Source organism: Cygnus olor, chromosome 1 (assembly GCF_009769625.2).
Source record: "Cygnus olor isolate bCygOlo1 chromosome 1, bCygOlo1.pri.v2, whole genome shotgun sequence".
Classification (NCBI taxonomy): Eukaryota; Metazoa; Chordata; class Aves; order Anseriformes; family Anatidae; genus Cygnus; species Cygnus olor.
The window spans coordinates 152156978-152173470 of record NC_049169.1 but is presented as its reverse complement, the minus strand read 5'-3'; the positions used below and the strand labels follow the sequence as shown (position 1 = coordinate 152173470).

At 38.4% G+C, this 16493-nt stretch overlaps 1 protein-coding gene across 3 annotated transcripts in view; it reads right to left on the bottom strand.

The window, feature by feature from the left end:
- Window positions 1-294: 294 nt before the first annotated feature.
- NALCN (sodium leak channel, non-selective) overlaps window positions 295-16493 on the bottom strand; it is a 234875-nt gene continuing 218676 nt past the window's right edge. For all 3 annotated transcript variants that reach the window (XM_040537921.1, XM_040537936.1, XM_040537929.1), the window contains 11 exons: window positions 16295-16414; window positions 15172-15240; window positions 13283-13431; window positions 12493-12586; window positions 11524-11656; window positions 10851-10966; window positions 7955-8112; window positions 7133-7283; window positions 4846-4995; window positions 4054-4171; window positions 295-2556 (listed from right to left, as the gene is read on the bottom strand). In XM_040537921.1, the coding sequence (XP_040393855.1) occupies window positions 2363-2556; window positions 4054-4171; window positions 4846-4995; window positions 7133-7283; window positions 7955-8112; window positions 10851-10966; window positions 11524-11656; window positions 12493-12586; window positions 13283-13431; window positions 15172-15240; window positions 16295-16414 (1452 nt within the window). In that variant the 3' untranslated portion in view covers window positions 295-2362. The remainder of the gene's footprint in view (window positions 2557-4053; window positions 4172-4845; window positions 4996-7132; window positions 7284-7954; window positions 8113-10850; window positions 10967-11523; window positions 11657-12492; window positions 12587-13282; window positions 13432-15171; window positions 15241-16294; window positions 16415-16493) is intronic.

The window sequence follows — 16493 nt, the reverse complement described above, 5'->3', positions numbered from 1 at the left end:
TGGAGCTAAACCAAAGAAAAAGAGTTAAGCAGAAATAAATAATGACCAATCCTATGTAGTCCCATTTTCTGAATGAGAAACATTGTGGCAGTACTGCTGAGGTCAGTCACTGAAACTCCCTCTAAAAAAAACACAAAGGCCTTCCAATTACAGGAATTTGAAAGCATCGCTTTAAGTGATCCTCGATAAACCACACACCTAGCTACTATGCAGCATTATCACAGATGAGCTAGATATAGCGAATGCAGTTAGAATGAAAACCAGGGGGAGGAATATTGCTTAAAGCAACTCACTTTTATTGACAGAGTACTGTAAGGCAAGGAAAAAATGTCTGCCAGATTTTTTAAAAAGAAGATTTGCAGCAAGAATGGTTCAGAAAGATCTGCAGTTCAATATATTATTGAAATTTCAAAGATACCATCTTTTATAAATCCAATATTTATCTTATTGTCATATATACAAAAGCTGAACTTAAGCACAGAATAGAACACAAAATCATGGATTTGCATACGAGGTTTTGTTGATGGTTCATAATCTAGCCAGTAAACAAGAGAATGCACAGCTTCTGTTACATATAGTTAGAATTGACTAGATCTAAACTTAAATATATCCCAAAGCAAATAAAGAAACCACAAAATACAGATGTGTGCAATATGACATTTTTTGGAAAAAAAAATCTAAACAATGTTCAACCATATACTGAGAACAAAACACTGATAGATGCCAAGAAAAGTGTATTTTGTGGCCAAAGCTAATTTTGCATTTATGGTGAAGGCATCTGTGAAAACAATTCTGTATTCTGACCACCCTATGTTAATATTTTGGCCAGAAAACATCACAAAGCACTGGCTTTTGTTAGCTTTTTAAAGGATATATATTTTAAGTGGTGATATACATTAGCTGTGAGCCTCTTTCAAGATCTCACATCAGGCCATGTTAGAGCAACCTATCATTTCCATAGGAAACAATGGTAATGGAAAGTCCCATCTACGCTAAAAAAACAGTCAGTGGCCGAGCTATAAAATGTACAATCTCTCAGTTCTTCCTTGAAGGAAGGGCAAATTTTAGCCCACATTTTTAGACACCTTAAATTCTGAAACTAACAGACTGTGTGCAATACTGCTCTGCTATATTGGGTTGCTTTTCTTCTCTACCTCCATGTCTGTATAGCATTGGCCTTTCACTGGAAAAACTTATGAAAGGGACAGCTGCTTTTTCACCAGCAATAATTTAGCACTATCAGTGCTTCATAAAATAAAAGAATGCTAACATGTAAGAATATTACATATCAGGGTAAAAGGGACAAAGATACTTAACCACAGTACTATGTCATGCTTCAGCAGTGCACAGCCATAGCATGAGTAGTATCATAGGTAAGTAAAATTCACTTCTACCTATACAGGCAAAACTGAACCATATTTTAAAAGCCATACAACACTGCTCTTTAAAGAGAACCCCCAACATGCTAATTTCTATCACACAGACAAGAACAAAGTTATCCTATGGCTACACAAGGAAATGGGACCCAACTAACAGGAGAATAATGACATATATGACCAGCATAATACATATATGTAACCAGCATAATCTGAAAATGTAGCATAAACCATGTTTTTTCACATGGAAGTCTTTTGATGGATGATTAAATGTACAGTTTTCATGTCTTTTTTTTCTTTTTTTTTTTCTGTATGAAAATCAAGCTCTTTGCATAATTAACCAAAACCCAAATATATTTACATTTTAAAAGCCAATCCTTCACCTTCTGATTTTAAAATGAGTTATCTTGTATCTTGCATATTTTAAAAAAAGGTTCAGAAAAAGCTTAGATTTGTAATTCAGAATCTGCACTTTGTAAAAATACTTCCCTTGAACATGAAGTCAGTGCTGACCTCTTCAGGTCATTTGTGAATAATAAAATCTTTCTAAAGAAATCTTAATAAATAAGAACTGAAGGAAAACACAAGAAGAAATATATTACCTTTGTATTGTAAAGTGTTGCAATTTTAAAGTACAGTATAGGTTGAAGAAAAACACAGATGCGTATATCAAAATGCATTTCCATTATGTACCTGCAGAACACAAAATCTTTCAAAGCTCTGTCTCTGCTAAAGGCAATACAGTCGCTCTGGCTTTAATAGTAGTGCTATTGTATACAGGTTTCTTAAAGTACAGTTAATACCTATAGAAGTGAACTGTAACATGTATGTGCTATGTTTCATATGGCAGAAGGATAAGCAATTGAAAGATTTTATGACACTGATTTTAAATAAATCGTACATCACTTACAGTGTGTTCAATTCTAAACATAGAAAATTAGATTGTGTTTGAAGTGGTTGTTGTTGCAATCTTACTTAAATCTTTCTCAGATATCAAGTAGGTCCTCTCCACTTTCATCGCTCTCCACAGTTAATTGTCTTGTCCACCACTTCTTGACTTCTGATCCACAAGATGCAGCATCAGACATGGGATTCATTTTGCATACGACAGATTTCATAGTTGAACGTCCACCAAAGCGAAGGTTGACTGAAGACACAGAATGGCTTATTGGTTTGGGGGCTATGAAAGTAAACAGAAGGCTCTGTATTAGAGTAGATTTGCTTCTTGAACATTTCTGCTTAGAATTCAGGTATACAGAACTAGCTGGACTGGGGTAGCTTTGAAGTGGTTTAGTGCAGAAACAGAAAGATGCTACCCTAATGATTTTTTCAGCTCCAGCTGCTCCCACTGCTCCCACTCATCTGCTGGTAGAGCAGTTTAACTAAGCAGTGCCTGATTTCCTTCTGCTGGGATAGCTGATGCAATAGGTCTCTCCTTACCTGGCTGATTAAATGATTTAGGTAGTACTTACATGAGCTGATGTACTGGAAAAATGGTGAAAGTGTTACCACTTCAACCAGAAAAATGGAGGAAAAAGAGCATTTCTATGCCTAGAAAGCGATACTTGACAATGGCCTTGGAGTAGAAACCAGTGCAAGGTGCTGGCATGACTTTTGGAAAGCAGTAAAACAAGTGTAAGTATATGAAAACTGCAATTGATATTAATGATGTTATTCATAATCTTTGTTGGACTGGAAGCAGAGTACTTACCACATGCCAGCCTGTCCTGTGCATGGGGGTGCCCCTCATTTGCTGTCCAGCATCGAACAGTCAAGATTCATGTGGTCAAGATCAGTGCTAAGAAAGGGAACCCTGAACTCCTTATTCTTATTTGGAAAACATATCCAGCTGGCTATAGTCCAATGATGCCTCCTTAGCATGTTCCCTATTTTACTCTTCCTCTCTGTTTTGCTCAGTGACACTTAAATGGAAAATGTGGACTGAAAGCTCTCTAGTAAGCTATTCCATTTCTTGGACAAGTACTCTGGTCACTAAAGCAGGGTTAATGGTATTCACTGCATGATCATCTCTCTGACTTTATACGTGACACCTTATACACTACATACACAACATAGTCATCTCTAAACTGGACAGACATGGATTTCACAGAATCACAGAATCATCTAGGTTGGAAGAGACTCCAAGACCACCGAGTCCAACCTCTGACCTAACACTAACAAGTCCTCCACTAAACCATATCACTAAGCTCTACATCAAAATATCTTTTAAAGTCCTCCAGGGATGGTGACTCAACCACTTCCCTGGGCAGCCCATTCCAATGCCTAACAACCCTTTCAGTAAAGAAGTTTTTCCTAATCTCCGACCTAAACCTCCCCTGGCGCAACTTTAGCCCATTCCTCTTCATCCTATCACTGGACACATGGGAGAATAGACCAATCCCCACCTCTTTACAGCCTCCCTTAAGGTACCATCTTCCAAACTTTCAGAATTGGCAGAAAGGAGAGAGATTGCTGTATTTCAGCTCAGATGAGGGTAGAAAAAGTCTGATGTGAATGCAAGCTACAGACAGGAGGTAGAACTGTGACTTATGAAGCCTCTCCCTTGGTGTTTGCTCCATTTTAGTCTCTCTAATACTTCATATTTTTTTATGGTCTTGTTACTGTACAGCAGTAATTTGGCACATGGGGACTCTACTGAAACACTTTTTTCACTTACCTGATGGCAAACGCCACTGTCCAAATTTCCGCTGAGGTTTCCCAGCATCTGCAGAGTCTTGTCGATAGCCACCTCTGTCAGAAAGCGTTGGGCTAAGGAGCTGCTGCTGGCTACTTGTCTGAACAGAGAAACAAGAACCTCAGTCAAAGTTCCCCATCGCATAGAAAGCCCCAAGAAAGGCTATCTAACCTTTCTATTCTACTTCCAACTTTGTACGCGAATCCAAACAATATATATTACCATTTGTTAAGGCAATATAGTTTCTATTCTTTACTGCCCCAAAACTCCACAACCGATTTGAAAATAAAGACCATTTGGGCTCAATTCCATTATGCAATTTCACTGAAGGGTACAAAATTGTTCACAGCCTTCTACAGTGGAGTCCTTATGCAGTACCTTCCTCATTTCCTACTCTGGAAGAACCCAGGACTCCTACTCACAGGACCCAGCATGCCCGATGCTATCATTCCCAGTGTAAAAACTACTTGAGAATTCTTGAAGAGGTAAACTTCATGTCCCTGACCCTGTACATAGCTCATGCTAGAGCTGGAAGTTGGTGCTGTGAGTGTTGTACTGCTGAGTTCACCGTATATAGTGCTAGCTAAATAAGCTGGGGAATTCCTGCCTTAGGTCATCTTAACTTTACATCTAAAGGCAAAGAGGAAAGCAAAATAAAATATAGCTTTCAACTTTTCCAGAGAAAATGACATTTCAAAGAACAAATAAGAAAAATTGAAGGTTTTTTTTTTTTAAATTTGCTCTGAGTAGCTGATAGTCTCCTGGTTAACATACCTCTGGCTGCGCGCTGTTATCTTGATTAATAGCATTCATATCTTCGCTTGGCTGTGTTGTCTCAATGCTGGGAGGATTCAGAAATCGGCTCAACTCCTGCTGTTGACTCTCTCGTAGACTATGGATAATGCTGCACGACTGTTGTTGTTTCTATCAAGGTACAATATGTGACAAAAATAATGTTCTCATTGGTGTATCTCAGTGTTTGATTGTTTAAAAAAAAACAAAAGAAAACAAACAAACAAAAAAAACCATAAACTTTTAAATATTTAACCAAATAGTGAGTGCCAAATGTGGATTCCAGGTGCATCAATAAAGCCACATGTATCAGATGGCCATTATTTAAATAAAGTGACTACCAGCACATCTATCCTTTCTGTATAAACTGAAGGCTAAAACTTATAAACTACATTAAGTGGAAGACAAATTGCTCCTAAAAACCTAGAGGTTAAAAATACATACAGTTTTTAATTTGTATGCTAACTTTTCTGCAAAAGAAGAAGAAACAAGGAAATTGCTAGAGATACCATAAGATTTACATGAATGCAATGAAAAAATTCTGATTGTTTTCATGGACTTTGGAACAGACTTCCAAAAACAATGAATAAAACAGTAGTGGAAACCTTGGGACTGAGTATAGATTTACAGTACAAATAGAAAAACAAAACCACTACCATTATAATCATACAATCTAATTTGCTTTTAAATTAAAATAAACAGCCCTTAGGAAGGGTTTCACTTGCCTGGGTAGTTTTCGCAGGCTCTCTCTTTAAAGACTAACAAGAGAATTTGAAAATACATCTTAACTTCCATAATTATATTCAGTTTATAAAAGGTTCATATAATGTGAAATGATCTGAACTGTATTAAGAGAATGAAATGAACAGCATATTTAACATAGTGTAATTCAATATCATAATGAAATGAACATCTGAGTTGAACAAACCCAGAACTGAGAGCTGAGATTAAATTTACTGTCATTGCTATTACAGAGATGGAACCAAAATGAAACTATTTATCTGAATATGCCTTGAATGCTCATGTTTCAGCTTGAATCTGCATTACATTCATATCGCCCAGTTACTCTTTCTATAAATTTGCAAACAGGAAAGGCCAGATCCCATGATCACAGATGTTTACAGAAAAACTCCACACAAGAAGTAAGCTTTTATAAAAATAAAAAATAACAAAACCTGGACTCAGCCTTACAGCCACTGAAAAATCACTCATTAAGATAGCCAGGATAAAACTTTTTATATAAAGGATGAATTGTTTTTTGAAGAAAAGAGGAGAATAATTGCAAAGGCCAATTCAAATTTCCTGAAAATTCTTAATGCAAATTTCATCCAAGACAAAGTTTGATCAGCAAATACTGAAGTAATGCTGAGCAAAGGCAAAAATGTTTCTGACAATCAGCAGCACTGTGTAAAGAGAATACAGAAGCACTGGCTCTATCTGTGCTAGTGAATTAAACAGGCTGAGATTTCCTGCAGTGCTGAAGCCAAGCGGTAGGCCAAGACTTGAGTGATCTGGCTGACCTCCTCTACCACACAAGAAAGCTTCAACTTCATTGCTGACTGGGAACAGTCTCTACTCGCCCTGAACTGTGCCTGGAGGGCATTGGTGCTCCTGTAGCAGGGATCTGGAAGGCCTTATGGCAGGAGTCTGGGAGAGCAGGAGTTTGCATGGACCAAAACCGGGCCGAGGAACATGAGTATGGGTGATCCCTTGCCACTCCTGCGCCAGTGACCTGGCCCTACTTAACCTATTAGCATAGACACAGCTACTGTTTGCAGACTTGATTTGCATGTACACATTGCTCATTTGCACACAGTTAATCTCATGGCTCATTCCAATTATGTATCTTGATACAGATTCCATTTGAAGAGTCATCTGCTGGTGGCTATTAATGGTATCTTGTGTCAGCAGAGGCAAGGAAATAATACAATTGTATTTAGAGGCATGATTAGGCCTAAGAGGTTTCATCAAATTACATTGTTTTTCCTTTATTCCTTTGACTTTGGTCTTTGCACATACATCTTCCTGATGTATTGAAAAGACAGATATATTTTTGGCAGGAAGAGAGCTTTTTGCCTTCAAAAGATGATTATTTTTCTAATGCTTTGAATTGATCTGTTGACATTTTTTTTGCTGAGTTAGCAACTGCTACATTCTTTTTCACATAAATATTATTGTGGCTCCAGAATAAATTAAGCATTGTGACAGCAAATTCCAGCTTTGTTGCAATTTACTGCAACCATTTAGAGTCTGTTTTAGCTTGACTTACTGCTCTAATTCGCTTTAAGCACTTCTTCAGCCACATGCGTATGGTCTGTTTGGCCACCTCCTCTTCTATGGTATATTCCAGTTGTTCCCTAGCAAGCAGCTCTTCCAGTTGAAGACTTTTTCTGATATCCACAGACCTATATGAAAGCATGCTGGAAGAAACATACATATTGTCTTTTTTAAATGCTGATCCACACCTAATTGAATTTAGAAAATCAAAACTCATAATTAATGACAAAAACCAACAATGTAATTTTGGCGCATGCAATGAATTCATATCTGAAGCTAAAAAAATGCTAAGATGATTCTAGAAGAGACTTTTGGTGCTTGAAACAAATGAAGACTCTAGCAGCTATATTAACAATCCAACAAAGGTGATTTGCTGAACTGTAAGCAGCTAGGGCATTTGTAGCTTTGGTGTTTTTTTTTTTTATAAGTTTTTACATTTAGATAATTCTGATTCTGTAATGTTCTCATTTCTATTTTATTTCTAGTCAGATACACTGTCTGTTTACTTCATGTGTGAGAACAACTTTGCATTTCTTGGGATTCAAGGTCAATATAGGACTGCTGGTTAAGACAATTTGTCTCAAACAAAAATGTTAAAATCACTTACAGCTGATTCCTTAAGATCCATGTTCTCCATCATAAATATTTTTTTCAGGAAAAAAGGGAAATCCAATTTTTGTATTACATTTTAAATGGCAATGCCTCTGTGGCTATTGATCTTGCCTTTTCCCAAGATTAATGAATACCTTTTAGCCTAGCAAGAAATACAGGACATTATATGAGTTCTACAAATTTAGAGAAAATCTCACAGTACCTCAGCACATCGTGGAAAGTGACATCACCACCATTATGCAGCCGTTCCATTTCATAGCACATGTGCTTGAACAACAGCTTGTCCTTGTCAAGATCCACCTCCAGCCTGCCACGCAGAAGTCTCAGCAGAAATTTCACTCGGAAGGTAGGAATTACTCCCTGGGTAAAATTGCATAATAGCCGGTATATTATTACTGTGATCTAACAACCAACTCAGATACTCAACTTGATTGGTGAGAGAAATACTATTTCTCCAAAGATTCCATGTCAAACGTTGCAGCCAGCTCTTCAGCACATGCACATCACTTGTAGTTCATGGAACTTTGCTGTTATTTGAGTGATACATAATGAGATTCTGTGCTGTTCATTTTGTCAGAAATTTTCAGAAATTGCTTCAGGGATTTAGTTTCCCCATTTGCATTAATCTGAAATGAGTTATAACACCAAAAAGCTGCCTTTGAAAAACTGAAATTAAATTACAGTTTAAACATTCACAGCCTGGCCTACACCTAGCTGTAAAACTCTCCCTTTCTGTGTGAATTTTTGGACAGGATAACGTTTGTAGTTCACTGTCTTTTCAAAGGTCTTCTGTTCTAAGATTCAGCGTAGCCTAACTGGATGTATTTTTGCTGTTGTTGTATTGTTGATCCGCATCACAGAGAGATACTGTCAGTCCTGGGCATGACAGATGCACAACTCTCCACCTCCATCAGTACAGACTGTGGCTTCCAATGCCACCACAGCCACCTGCCACCTGCAGATGACCAACTTCTGTCACCGTATTTTCATATCTTAGTGATGTCATGAATCATTCAGTTGATGATTTAGTTCAAGTGGGTATCAGAATTTCTGAATAGCTCAGGCTCTCGGATGCTTTTCTCATCCCAGAATCCCTGAATAATTAGGATTAGAAAAGACCTCTGGAAGTTATCTTGTTCAGCCCCCTGCTTAGGCTGGGCCACCTAGAGCCAGTTGCCTAGGGCTGGGTCCAAATGGCTTTTTGAAGATCTCTGAGGAGGAGACCCTACAACTTCTTGGGGCAACCTGTGCCAGTGCTCCATCACCCACACAGCAAAGAAGCGCTGCCTGATATGTTCTGAGGGAGCTCATTTGAACTTGTTGCTTCTTTTCCTGTCACTGGGCACCACTGAAAAGAGTCTGACTTCTGCTTTGCACCCTCCCTTTAGGTATTTATAGACATTGATCAGATCCTCCTGAGCCTTCTCTTCTCCAGGCTGAATAGTCCCAGCTCACTCACGGCCTCTCCTCAAATAAGAGGAGAGACTCCAGTCCCTTAGTCATCTTTGTAGCCCTTTGCTGGACTCCCTCCAATAGCTTCATGTCTCTCTTGTACTGGGAAGCACATCACTGAATGCAGTTGTACTGGGTCTGGCTGGGATGGAGTTAACTTTCCTTGCAGCAGTCCGTACAGTGCACTTGTAGCTAGAATAGCATGGGTATCACACCAGTGTTTTGTTTATTGCTGAGCAATTCTGGCACAGCATCAGGACTCCCTCTAAACCCCCTCAGAGCCAGTAGGCTGGGGGTGGGCAAGAGGATAGGGACAGGATATTACCAGGGCAGCTGACCTAAACCAACCAAAAGGATATTCCATACCATATGATGACACACTCAGCAATAAAAGGTGGGAAAGGGGAAGGAGGGGAGGGCTCTCATTATGAAGACGTCTGTCCTCCCAAACCACTAGGTGTATTGAGGCCCTGCTTCCTGGAACATGGCCAAACATCACTCATTGATGGGAAGTACAAATAACATTTTTTTTCTCTATGTGCTTTTGCAAGGCCTTTGCTTGTTGTTTTTTTTTTCCCCCTCTTCCTTTAATTAAATTATCTTTATCTCAACCTGTGAGATATTTTTTGTTGTTTTGTTTTGTTTTTCTTTTCTTTCCAGCATACTCTTTTCACCCTCTTCTTCTGAGGAGGGGGAATGAGAGAGTGGTTATGGTGCGGCTCAGCTGCCCAGCTGTGTAAAACAACCACATCAGTACTCCAGGTATGGCCTCACCAGTGTTGAAAACAAGGGAAGGATCACCCCCTTTGGCCTGCTGGCAACACTCCCAATTAGCCTTAGCCTTAGCCATTAGCCTTGTAAGCTGCTAGAGCACATTGCTGACTCAAGTCTACCTTGATGTCCAACAGCAACCCCACGTTCTTTTCTGCAAAGCTGCTTCCCAGCTGGGTCACCCCAGCATGTTCTGGTGCCTGAGGCTGTTCCTCCCCAGGTGCACAACTCTTCACCTCCCCTTGTTGAATTTCATGAGGTTCATCTCAGCCCATTTCTCCAGGCTGCCCATGTCCTGCTGGACGGCAGCATGACCCTCTGGTGCTGAGTTTTGTGTCATTTGCAAACTTGCTGAGAATGCACTCTGCCACATTATCCAGACTGTTACTGGCCTCCCACTAGGCTTTTTGCCCCTGACTACCACCCTCTGGCTGTTCAGCTACTTTTCAATCCATCTTGATGTTTGCTCATCCAGCCTATACTTCATTTGCTTCCCTATGAAGATCTTACTGGAGACAGTGCCAAAATCTCAGCAAAGCACTTCTGAATATCAGACACATAAATAGATGTGGGTCTGCAGAGTGAAGAAAACGAAACAACTGTTGTGGAGCTGGGAGTACGAGTTCTACTGCGTTGATACTATGAATATTTACATCTGTTTTTAAAACTGCTGTTGTAAGTACTTCACGGTGGTAAAGATTACAGGTTAGTATTTGATGGATCATGAACAATGTTAGATCATGTTCACTGAGCTTTCAGAACCTGGAAAGTAATTGTTCAGTGAGCTTTGTCAGCAGACTTTGTTTTTCCCATATGATTTTTCAATGAAAAATGTGGACTTACTGGATTTCAGTGCTCATTTTCAAGCTTCTTACCTCTCTCTTGTCATCAACCATGTTCCAAATAATTTGAAAATGCCTAAGATCATTATAACTTAAAAGTTGGTCTTCTTCAGTTGAGTAAAACAATGAGAAATTCTCCACAATGATAGCTAAAAAACACAAAACCAAAATACACTGTAAAGAAAGCCTGTAGTACCATTCTAACTGATGAAATATAAGCAACAATGAATTTCAAAAGAATGTGAATTCTGCTGTGCAAGCTTCACAGCCAATCAATGCCATTAGGTGAATGTTCAGATGAACATTTTCCATGGGCTATACCATGCTGCATAAATATTCATTGTGCTTACTTTTAAAAAGTTGTGCTTATATGCTAGAGAGATGCCTAATCAAATATTTTCTAAAATCAGTTAGGAGAATTCCCACAATATTGGAAAAATGTTAACTGGAGGATAGGGAAGGTCAGAACATAATACATATATAATTACACACTACAAATACAACACATCTCTGTTCAAAAAACTTGTGTTCCCAAACTTCCTAAGTTTTAGCGTACACCATGCTAGAGAATTATCAAAAGCATGACATGCATATATGGTAGCAGTGAAGGTACAAAGTAACTTCATATCTGAACAGCACAACAGACTAAAGTCTAATAGACTACATGCCAAGATGGACTGTTATGTTATTTCATATTTTCACTTACCAACAAGCAAATTTAGCATGATGTATGCAATGATGACATAAAATGAACAGAAATACATAAGAGCACCAGCATAATTTCCACAGTCTGTTTTCCAGTAGGTGCTATTATCTGGTGTACAAAATGGAGGCTGAACCTTTAAAACAAAAGAAAACAAAGTCAGTTATTCATAAAAAGTCAATCATTAATTTCTCTGCAATACATATGATATATATGACTATCATTTTTTTAAAGCTTCATAATTAAGGAATAATGCTGAACATCAGATGTGGGGGACATTTCCCTTTATAGAAAAGGAGGAAAGATCTTTTTCATTGACTCTTGTGGGCATTTTTTGTGGTTTCTTTAGTGGTTAGAGATCAGAAAAAGAAAGAGGCATGACAAAAAAACCCTAGGCATGGATCTCACTAACACATACAAGGCACTCTGCAGTTCTACCATTGGAAAGAAACAAATTGGTGTTCTGAAACATGGCTTTCAAAAAGCTTCCTTGTGCATTAATTTTAAGAAGGAAGTGAATAATTCGATTTTCATTGCAACAGAAACCACAGGCAGAAATTTATTTAAGCAATGTAAAATGATTCAAGGACAAATTCTGAGGTCATTAAGACCTGCATTCACTTGGAACAAACCACAGTACAGGCATTAAAGACGAAGTTTATCTGAAAGTCCCCTTGCCACAGTCAAAGGAGAGATAACAATGGAAAAGTGTTTTACTGCACTTCCAAATCTGAAAACACATTTTTATTTTAAAATCATTTAATAAGTTAGCCCCGTGAAATATTCCATTACGAGTCTGTGATTGAAACTGCAATTTTTGTGTCATATTCTGAGGTTTACCAAACTATGTCTCTTGAAGAGCTAAAGGCAAGCACATCACTCCTTGTACCACCTAAGGTACTGGAAACACACTGAGATGCAAGAATGTTTCCTATTCTTTGCCTATTTTATCTCTGTTAGTATTGTATTTACCATGCAGTCGTGCATAATTTTGTTCCAGTCTTCTCCAGTAACTATTCTGAAGAGTACAGTAATAGCCTTGCCAGCCGACGAAAAATTTGCATGTCTGTTTTAAACAAAAAGAGAGAGACAGAGAGATCATTTTATGTCCCAGAACTAAATTATGGCAAGAAAAAAAGGCAAACCATTTCCATTTTCTACTGTTCTATTTTCAACTGAAAATAGTTACAGTATTGTCTGAACGATCTCATTGAATTATTTATTCCATGACTTAAGATACAACAACTAAAATTTAGCTCAGGAACAGGTTTGAATATTCTGGCTCATTCTTTTAAAGAGCAAAAGCAGATTCAAGGCCAGATCCTTTCTCCTGTCTCTGTTCTCTTCTTGAAGTCTGATGATGATATTGATTGGGAAATCTGCTAATGCTAAGTTGACAGAATTGTCCCCTCTCTGTATCAATCTGGTATATAGATCCTGTTGCTGCATGACGCCAAGAGTATGCAGTAAGCACACTGTGTTTCTGCAGCTTGTGGCTAGTGCTTTGCTGCTCTGAAGTGTATTCCAGCTGGCATAATGAAAAGAAGATCTCAGTCTGCTCTGGACTGGACTGGGTGTCATTTGGTCCAATGCACAAGGATTGGAAAGATGGCTTAGTGCTTCCTATCAGAAATTCTGTTCAGAGCTCTTCAGCTAGACCAGGGGACGTGTCTGTTTTTTACCAGGGATAAGCTTCTAACAGAATGTGATTTTTTGGGGGTGCTTTTTAAGGAACATCCCCATGAAACTGTACATACTGTACCTATTAATGTTCTCTCCGTATTTCACTGTACCAAATAAAACCACTCCAGCAAAAGCATAACAAAGGAGCAGTAAGAACATTCCCACTATGATGAAGAAACTCTTGTACATGCTGACAACCACAGTCAGGAGTAGCATTTTCAGTGTCACCTGGAAGGACAGAAAAAGCAATCCATAATGTCATTCAGGAAAGCAGAGATAAAAGTGAAAGGAGAGTTATTGCAGTTGCCATTTTGACAACGAATTCTTCACACACATAAGTTAATAGAAGAACCCAGTGAAATGGTACATTATGAATCTGATTGGAACTGAACGTTTTGTGTCTTCCTTTGAAATTCAGTGTGCTTTTTACTTGTTGAAGATATCACCACATCCACCTAACAACGTCAAAATGTTGGTCCTCAAGCAGTATGTATAAGATAATACCATATAGGATGATATAGCAACAATACAGCATACGCTTTACTATAATATTCTAGGATCAGTATACTCCAGAAGTATCAAAATTAGCATTGTACAAATGGTGGTACAGTAAACTACTGTGGGCTTATCTCAAGAAATGGGCTAATGTACAGAGAAGGGGATTTCCTTAAAATCAGCACAGATTGATTAAACTAGTTAATTTCTCCTGCAGGTTGGCCAAAGAACTTAAGAAGAGACCATAATTCTGGAAATTACATATGCAGTGGGTCTAGATAATAGACATTATTTTCCAATGCAGCCATATTGTACATTTATTACTCTAGATTGCCCTAATACCCTTAAACACTTTGGATGCTATAGAAAATTGTCTTTAATGGGACTGAGATAGTGGTTTTCTTTAGAATCATGCCAAACTGGTAAATCATACTGACTTTTAGGTATCGCATTGTATCACAGCAGACAAATTAATGAGACTGATGCAGCTCCTAACACAAAAGCACAAATGACTATGTTAAAGCCTTGAAAAAACTTCAGAATCAATCAGAAAGCTTTGAAGGCAATTACATGGTCTGGCTGCATTAGAAGAAGCAAGGATATTTCATTTGACTTCCAAGGCTCTTCAGGCTCTGTGTAGTTTGATTGAAGGAAAAGTTTTTATCTTTACTCAACAAACCTTCTGGCTCACTGTTCTTAACCCTGGTGACCCACTGCAGCAATCTTTACTTTTTAACGCATTTACTTTAATATATCAGACTTCACAGAAAATGTTTGGATAATCTAAGTTCTACAGCAAGAGAATGCAGTGTCACCACATGTTAAACAAATGTGTTTGTTCTCTGTCTGTGCTTATTCTGCCAGTCTACTCTCAATTACATCAGAGCAAATCCAAGCACGAAAGAAATATAAACTTTAGAAATGACTTGCTTTGTAGCCATCCCAGTGCCTCCAGAAGAATATCTTGGCACATTTTTTTTTCAAATTGAATATAAATCCTTTACTGTGGTAAGACATACAATGCTAAAGAAACAGACCTACCTTCTGGAGGAAGAAACTTCTGTGACAGAACACAATCATAACAAGATGAGTGGGTCTTCCACCACTCCACTAGTTAAATAAAATACATAGCATGCACATCACACCATACTGAAATGAAAAAGACTGAGAGTAGCACAATACATGTTCAGAGTTTTAGAGAACATTTTTTAAAAATCTGTTTGTAGTGCAGTACCACTTTTATTTTTTTAGAAAGTGCAGCTTTTCCAGTAATTATAATATATTATTATTATACGATACCTAAAACTGTGGCTTTTATAAGACAGCATATAAAATTGGAGACTGCTGCTGGAAGTCTCCTTTGTTGGCACATAATATTGATCCCTATAGAATGTGCACTAGAGACACATAGCAACTACTCCTTCAGTCTACACATGAGCACTGCAATGGCTGTAGTAGCTAATTTATACTTACATGCTTCCCACAAATTGAGAAAAACCTGAAGACAATTACGCATGCCCCCATCATGTATGTGTACGCATTCTGGAACAGAAACACGAAAGACTGAATACATCACTTTCCCCCAGTGATCTCACAGAAAGATAAGGGTAATCTGTCTTTTAATAATGAAGGGAAGTCACCATATAAAATAAGAGAAACCATGAACTAGTAGCACCAATATTTCAATAAGAATGATGAAACAGTAAGAAAATAACAAAAGATGCTCTACCACTTCAAAAATACTAACCCAGCCTCCCCACACATAAAATAAAAATACTTTCAGTCCTCCTATTAGCTGGGCAGTAATTATGTCCAGCTCCCCTGGTCTACTTGTCTAGGCAGCTGCTTGCTTAAAGAAACTCCTCAGGCCTTTCAAACCACTCAGCAGCAGGGAGCAAACTGAGGATGTCAGAGCAAAGGAGTAGCCACACTGAACAGGTTTTCCTCAAAACAGAGCTTAGGGCAGACAAGTGAAGCCCCAGCCGTTATATGGTGGTGACTTCCACAGCTGGTGATTAGTGACAAGCATAAAAAAAAAGGATGAGATGGAGGGAAAGCTGATTTCTTCCTCTCTCTTCCATGAATGATTTATTCTGCCTTCTTGGATTAAACACAGCCTCTTAACCAACATCAGTGGGCCAGAAACACTGCTGGGTTTGGGACAGATTGTACCATTCAGCAGTTTTGAACTTATGCCTTCTGCCAGTTCTTTGCTCCTATCTGGATTCTGTGCGTGGTCTACTTCCTTGCTCCTCATGAAACTCCTGCTGATAAGAGCTCTCAGTCTTTTCAGGTTCCTTCCTCCTTTTCAGGTTCCTTCCCCTCCTCATTTACATACCTGCTAAAGACTTCAATTTTCTACCATATTTACAGACACTACCTCATACCAGTCAGACGACTTTCTTACTTCATCATTGCCCAAGAGAAGGATTCCTTCTTCTTAGCAACAAGCTTGATTTGTTTCATCCATATTTCAGCCTTTTACTTGTTAAACTACCAAGAGCTTATCTGTATGTAGCACAGTGGTGATCCTACTGCTGGTGCTTAACAGATAAAATTAAGCTTAAGCACTGGAACTGCATTTTGTAAATCTTACCAGCAAGGCAAAGTGAAGTATCACCCATATAACTCCAAGAGATGTCACCAAGAGATCATACCGATTTCTTCTGCTTTGCCAGAAGCCAGAAGGTGACATGGCAATAATCTTCATTGTGACCTATAGATAAAAAGCAAGTTTTCAGTTGTACTGAAGAAATTACTATTTCTTACTATAGGAACCTCTTCCATTCTCTAAA